Source organism: Diuraphis noxia, unplaced genomic scaffold, assembly GCF_037042655.1.
Source record: "Diuraphis noxia isolate RWA-SAM2 unplaced genomic scaffold, SU_Dnox_SAM2 contig0002, whole genome shotgun sequence".
NCBI classification, from domain to species: domain Eukaryota; kingdom Metazoa; phylum Arthropoda; class Insecta; order Hemiptera; family Aphididae; genus Diuraphis; species Diuraphis noxia.
In genome coordinates, this window is record NW_028301712.1 from 68,757,278 (window position 1) to 68,765,435 (window position 8,158).

At 30.3% G+C, this 8,158-nt stretch overlaps 1 protein-coding gene across 1 annotated transcript; it reads right to left on the bottom strand.

Annotated features, from left to right (window-relative positions):
- Window positions 1-2,488: 2,488 nt before the first annotated feature.
- On the bottom strand, window positions 2,489-7,812 carry LOC107172543 (cytoplasmic polyadenylation element-binding protein orb2). Its single transcript, XM_015522837.2, has 2 exons — window positions 7,676-7,812; window positions 2,489-4,753 (listed from the first exon to the last, which is right to left on the bottom strand). The coding sequence occupies exons 1-2, from the start codon at window positions 7,691-7,693 to the stop codon at window positions 3,479-3,481; spliced, it is 1,293 nt and encodes a 430-aa protein (XP_015378323.2). The 5' UTR covers window positions 7,694-7,812; the 3' UTR covers window positions 2,489-3,478.
- Between the last annotated feature and the right edge of the window lie 346 nt (window positions 7,813-8,158).

The window sequence follows — 8,158 nt, forward strand, 5'->3', positions numbered from 1 at the left end:
ACACTCATGGCCAACTTATGAAAAAAGAGCCACCAAAAATATGGTGTAAAATAATACTACAATCAAACACATTATTACCTAATGCAGAGACACAAAAGAAGCAAGACAAAAATTCAAAATACCGGAACACCTCCATGACACACTGGGTCCTGACAAAGAATCCATCCAAAATATAATTTTATTTTTGAAAGATATTGAATTGTACAATTTAATTTAAATTATCATTATCATGTAAAAACAAGCCAATGGTCATGTTACCGAGGCTTTTTCCTTAATAAAAAATATATATACCTATATATATATTTATTCTGAAAAAATTGAAAAATTGATAAAACATACTTAGTAATATTTACTATATACAATTTATTATACTAGGTATATAGGCTGACATACCGTCATCACTCAGAATCATTGGACGTATATTGTAATGATTTATCATAGAATTAATAATTAACTGCAACCTGCTCAATGACACCTACACTCGATGATTTCTATATAACAAACTTAGTTCCATATTTTATTTGAAAATATATTTTACAACAGACTCAGTTCCATGTTTTTTTTTAACAATTTTATAAAATAAATTGTGTAATAAACTGTACATTACCAGCCTATGTGCCTATGTTATTTATTCATGTTTTACGTGCTATAATTAACGTTAGCTATGAATATTTATCAGATGGATTCCATAAAATTAAATAGAAAGTGTGGTGCAGATGACTTATGCCGTTATTTTTTCTATCGTTTTGTAGATTACCAAGGTAAATTTTTAAATTTGGTGCAAATCACTTATTGTTTTTATATTTTGACGTAGATTACATACTCACATAAACGTACTTTTGGTGGCACAATAATTACTATTTTCCAAACTAACACCACAGGATTTGCATAGGAGGTGGGGTTCTCCTTTAGCCATAAGAAATCCGTGGGTTAGTGATAGCCTTTTTAAACCCGAATTACATATTTTTGACCTATTGATTATTGCAATAAACATGGGTAATACTCATTCTCTGAAAATTAATATCGACGATAGTATAGGATAATATTATGTTTCATTATTTTTTATTATGACTACCTGTAATGTCAAATAAATGGTAATAAAAAACCCTTTCATGTCTGAGATTTTGTAGTCATTTTAGTATGTAATTATTTTTTTTCGTCAAGAAGACCTTCAACATTTTAAATGTTTATTTTATTAACTAAAAAAATAGACAATGTGTAGATAAAAGAAATGTTAATGACAAGTCAGGCCATAGATAATTGAAGAAACGAAATAGTCTCTAAAAACTGATCGATGAAAGCGAAATCTGCCTTCTAAAATCATCAGGTATAATAAACGAGAGGACCAATACACATTGCTTGCTCACAAGATGGACAGACCTGAACAAATAATATTGATTGGAGAATAGTGATAAAAAACAACCGTTTCCACAGCGAATACAATTCGAAACACTTTTTAGAACAACATGAGTCAATTCATCACACACGTACATTATTATTATTATTTTTATTAAAAGTATTGTCTATTTCAGTGAAGAAATTTTCAGTCAGGAAGTCCATATTTATAATCATTTTCATTAATATTTTTTATTGTTCTCCAGAAACCTTACTCCATCTACAATTGATAATAGGTATTAATAAAAATTCGTCATTATATCACATTTATTGTTTTTGAATTATATTCTATAAATTATTGAAACGTAATCATGTTTCCAAAAAAAAAAAATATGATCTTGAAAATTCATTCAGGAAAATTTATTTTAAGGTAGGTATCAACTTTTCATGAGATATTTCATGAAAATATATTCCATTTCCATACCAATAGTTATATAGTCAACATTATTTTTAAATTTTTATTTAAATCTAACTAACTAAAATAAAATGTATGTTATCCGTTTATACTTTACACTATTTTTTTTCGGAGATTAATTAAATGTAAAATCATTAACAAGCAAATCATATATTAAATCTTAGAATTCCATTACACTAATCATAACCAATTATTACACATTTTATGAAAATTGTTTAGTCGAACAAAATGTCATTGTTTTACAGATATACCAACCAATACATTTTAATTATTTACCTATATATATATAAACAATTCAAATTGTAAAAAAATAAATTGTATACGATTTTGTGAATTGTATAAATACAAAAAAATATTTTATTCAAACAAAATTACAATTAATAAAGTATTATTTTGAATTGAAATATAATTTCACAGTAGTTAAGTTTATGTAAATTTACAGTTACTTAAAACGCATTGAACGATTTGAACGATGTAAAAATTTTAATAAAAAAATAAAATAAATATCAAACGACATGTTTTGAAGTGGTTGCTGGAATACAACAAAATAACATAAACGGATTATTCTTATTATAAGTTGCATACGTCGTAAATAAGTTTTTTATTGGTTTTTTCTAGGTATGTTGATCTCTTAATAGAAAATAGAAATGTCTTTCAATCGATGAAAACCACTATGAATTTTTCCTTCAAAGATTTTCCACATGTTATTTAATCGATGAAAAACGAAATGAACAATTTAGTAAATAAAATAAATAATTATGATACACGCTATGCTTAAAGGTACATTGTATTAAGTAGTTTCGTGGTATCGAAAGTATAATAATTATGAATATCGTCGCTTGTTTTATATTATTATACAGTACGATTCATCAAGTATCACTCACATCCGTTTTTTCATTTAATAATGAGTTTATTCAAATTCTTATTTTTAAGTATTTATGCACACGTATAGCAATATTTTTAATTATTTAGATATGTTTACCATAAAGAGAGTCCTATGACGTAAGAGATATTTACCAAATGGGATTTTTTATTTTTTTTTTTTGTGAATGTTATTGAGTAAATAATTATTTTTGAAAATCTCAATGTACCTAAATCAAAATTGGAAAAAATAATTTTTGAGTTATTAAAATGTTTAAGTTAACTATGTATAGTAACCCTTAAAAATAGATTCATACAATTATAAAACAGAAATAATATTGGATATAGTATTTATTATTCACAGACAAATTTCACAAGCCAAAAATTTGGTTATAAAATATTAAAATTATCATAGCACTCATATCCCAAACCCATTATGAACGTATGATGGACCCTATATATATTATCGTTTATACAAAGAGTTAAATAACTAGACAACTTCACTTTCGAATTTCGATTGAAATATATTAACATTTAAAAAAAATTTATCTAATTATCAATTTACCGAAAAAATACGTTGGTATCACCGCGTAACACTGTCTCTTTATATGGCATAAAAATGTATACTTGAAAAGCAGTTACTTGGGAATTCTAAAAATTAGAATTAGAATTCAATCATTATTAAAGGAAAACAATTAGGGTGAGCATCTTAGTGAATCACTGTCTGTATATGGGAATTTCGCAGGAGAATAAATTGATACTAATATACACTTTATACGTATTAAATATTATTATCAAGCAAACACATCACGTGACCACAATTCGTTTGATGGGTTTTACAGTGGTCTTGTCACCGAACTCAGGTGACTTGTCTTCGCTTTTGGTTTCGGTGCTACCACTGCCGTCGCTGCCACCATCGTCACGGTCTTCAGACTTTTCACTGGACGTTCCGGTACCGTGGCCGACCTTGTCCTCAAGTGGTTGTTGTGCTGCCGATCCAGTGGCCGTGGTGTGTGACACGTGCGTCGACCCGGAACCTTGGTACGATGTTGGCTGCAGCAATGGCATCGACGACGACGACGACGACGCCTTATGTTGGTGTTGTTGATGGTTCAGGTGTTTCGGAAGCGGTTCATGCGACCGGTGGAAAAGTTGAGCACCTGGGAACTTTCCGAGCCCGGAGACGCCGCCACCCAGACCAAGGCCACCACCGAAGCCTCCACCACCGAGACCGGATGGAAAGCCAGCGACGAGTGGAGGGCCGCGAGTGTGTGTGGTGACAAATCCGCCGGACTGCTGCACAAACTGCTGGCCTGGTGGACCGTGCTGATGTTGGACCTGTTGGTGGAAACCTGGAAACACGGATATCGGCGCTGGAAGCGGAGACGGTGACGCTGACGATGGGACCAGGACCAGGGTCTGGTATGGGGCGCCGGGCTGGCCAGAAGAAGGTATGAGCAACATGATCGGCTGACCGATAGAAGAGGGTGTCGATGGATAAGGCGATTGGTGCAGAGGCTGCTGCAGCGAATTTGGTGCCAATTCGTAGCTCTGATAGTGTTTTGGCTGTTTAATCAGGTGGTGATGATAAGTTGCAGAGGGTTGCTGTTGCGCTTGTATTTTACCACCGCTGCCACCCCCGAGAAAGTCGTATTGCATTTTAGCCATAGAAGAATCGTAGCCGATTTGCTGTTGTTGTTGCTGGTTTTGTTGCTGTTGCTGATGCTGATGCTGATGCTGACGATGTTTGAGGTCAGATAGCGGATGTTGCTTGGCCGTCGGTTGTGGTCCGAAAAGGTCCTCGGCCGAGTAAGTTGCGGGTTCGGACTGGTGCGGGTTTTGCACAAACTGCGGGTACATGGAACCGCTCAAAGCTGGGTGGTTGGCCGGAAAGACGAAACGGTATGGGAACCCGGCTGCTGAGGTCTGAATGGAAGGTCCAAAAATAGATGAAGCCCGAGACTGCAACCGTTCTGGGTAATAGTAAGGGTCTCCACGCCGTGATCTGCCATCAGTACTTACGTAGTGCACCCTAGTCCTCGTGTTGCATGCCGCCAATGCGGCCGTTGCCCAAAAACACAGCTAAAACAAATAAAATTGTCTTTAAAAATATAATTTTTTTTCATTACTATTTTAAATGCTATTCTAGCTACAACAGCAGTGGCTCCGAACCATGATACATTATAGTCACTAGACAGGTCATCGAGAATTCATTAATTACAGAGGACTCCAGATAGTACTGCAACTGTATGTGCTTTAGAAAAGAACGGGTGTAAATTACAGGTGTCACAGAGAGGTTTATAAATTTATAATCTAAACTGTAGTCTGTAATAAATAATTTCCTTGAACTACAGTGATTAATAAATGAGTTACTGATTTATTTAAACAATAAATCAAAACAAAAAGCTTAACGATATGACTTTAACCTTAAAAAGTGGGTTGGCGGATAACTTTTTTTTTAGCTAAATGTGTTCTCAAATACCTCTGTGCAGTGTGAACCACTGGCTAATTATATCTTCTAGGAAACGTATTTGGTTTAAAGTCTAGTAGTTTTCAAATATATAAAACATTATGGCGTAATGACTAGACGATGCTTTAGGTATTAATGTGATTGCGCCTTTTCTTTGTCAAAACCATAAAACAATTCTTGTGGTTACACGGCTACGAGGATGAATTTTTACTACATACCTGTTTCGGCTTACTTTACTATTTTTGGCATACATTGGTTCAATCACCTCTACCATAATTTATAGTAATATTCGTACATTAAATTGAGTGTTCAGTAAACTGTTTACCAGATAATGATAATTATAACTAATTTTGGTATGAACTTTACCAGTAATAGTTCTTTGATATTATTTCACGCTATATGTATAAGATATAACTTAATATAACTTACATATGCATTGTATAGTTTACAGAGTGGTTTTAACTAAGCACGTTTACTCCCTCTTTATTCTTTAACAATGTATTCTATAATTTTTAAAAGTCTGAAGAACCATATACTTTCAAAATACTTAGATTTTCATAGAACTCGAGTAAAATCTTGAGGTGATACAATTTTCTATTTTTCAGAAATGTTAATTAGATAATCTTTTTGGAGATTTTGGTGACTTGCTGTACCAATCTAAATCTAAACTATAACGAATAGTTTTTGAGTAGGTAATTAAAATAATAAAATGTGTTTATTATTTCCTTAAATAGTATAAAAAAATATAATCATTTTAAAATATGGATATTAAATATATTCAAACATTTCAAATCATAATTAGGATAAATGCAATACTAAAAATTAAAATGAGATAAGTATTGTTATGTAAGTATGGTTAATTACCATTTTATATCATACAGTTAGACATACGCCTAGTTATAAGATGATAAAATAGTTAAAGGAGTTATTATTTGAAAAAAATAATTTTTAATAAATACAATAAACATTTAGATATATTAGTTGCTATTAATGAGCGCAAAATAATTGTATAAATTTACATTTCATGAACTTTGAAAATTGCGTTAATGAATAGCTATTTTGCCTATCCGATGAAAAATATTTTATTAACATAAGTAGCATTTCAAATACACAGGTTAATACGCCAAATAAATCAACTACATGAAATTTTTAGTTAAAACGGATGTCATAATACAAAATAATAATTTGGGAATTAGATACGATGATAACTATAATCTCTAAAAACAATAAAACCGTAAGCCGATACGAATCATTGGCGTATTATAAAAATTGGGGAAAGTAGATAATATTGCCCGCTCTAATATTATTTAAGACAAAAGAATAATCATTATTTAGCAGGGCGGAAGAATAATATCCACTGGAAATTCGATGAGGAAAAAAATCAAATGACTAGCCAAAAAGTAATTCTAAAAAATTATTGGAATTTATATTGTTTTATATTTTCAATGGTTAGATTTATGTATTGAAAATGAACATACGTATATAAATGTTTATAAATAAATTATTATACATGAATTGTAGGTTAAATTTCTTTATACACTTTACATACATAGTATAGGTACATTCATACATATTATACACACTCGTCACTCATAGTATAATATTTTAAAACATATAGTGTTACACTGTGCTCTGAATTGACTTAAATAATTATTTATTTATATAAAAATAAGATAGTGGTGGTTGATAATTTAAATTTTTCTCTGTCTTTTTTTGTTTACAGTACCTAAGAAAAATCTCGTTTTTTAGTTTCCACTATACTTAAAAAAAATTCAGTTGTTTTAATTATTAAGAAGTGATGAGTATTTAATTTATTACCTTATAATATATATTTTTAGTTTGTACAAAGTTATAAGTATTAAATATTAATATATTATATCATCATCATTTAAATAGGTACTACATACATTTTTAAGTAATTTTAATTTTTCTTATAATTTATAATTACCTTCATACTTGTAATAGTTTAAATGATTATAAATTTTTAACTTTGAAAAAATGTGTCATATTAATTAGGTATTTTTATCCCCCAAATTTTATAATGTTTATTGACATGTAAAATAAAAATATAAATACTGTTTTGTTATGATGGTACTGATAGTATTTAAATTACACTCTATAAAAATGTGTAATGATAATAATATATAAAATAATAATAATATACTATATTTTTATTTTTATTGAAATGTTTTTCATTAATTTCATATTTTTATTTCAAACAATATATTATTTCTAATTTCCAAACATGAAAATAAATTTAAAGAACAGTTTAGGTGTGATTATTTACAGAATTGTTGGATAATATAGCTTCAAAGTTATGATTTATATGAACTTTAAATTTTCCATACGTATTATGGCTATTATAAAATCAGCCATCCGTTTGAAAATTTAAAAAAAAATTATTTTATATTTAATAATACTGTAATAAATACGAATTACCGCTGACAGTTATTATTATATTAGGGTGAATTAAATAGTGATTTTATTATTATTAAAATATTATTATTCTTAAGTACTAATAATAATACACTTACCGCAAACGTAGGTAACATGATAACGATAAAGATTTTCCGCGATCACTCTCTACACACTATTGGAGCCGGGAAACGTGCGAAAATGACCACGGCTAAATTTTCGAGATGTATTTCCCTCGCAACCACATGGGAAATGGTAAGAGGGGATTTTGCTCTAAATCGTGCACGGATTGTCGGTAATTTAAATCGCTTTCATTCAAGCAAACGACGGGGAAACACCTCCGTGATCTTTTCCCTGCTATATAATATATATGGTTATTGGTTATGCTTGCTAAATATAATAATAATCGAATAGGTTCAACGATCACGCGATGTAAACGCGCCATGTCACAGGCAATGTCATTTACATGCAACCAACACCTCCACTGTTGTATTGATTAAATTTTGTCACTTTGGCATTAAATGGTTAGGCAAAATTTACCAAACGTGACACGTACCCCATATTTTGTATCTTTTGTTATGTATTGATCAATGATATATTTA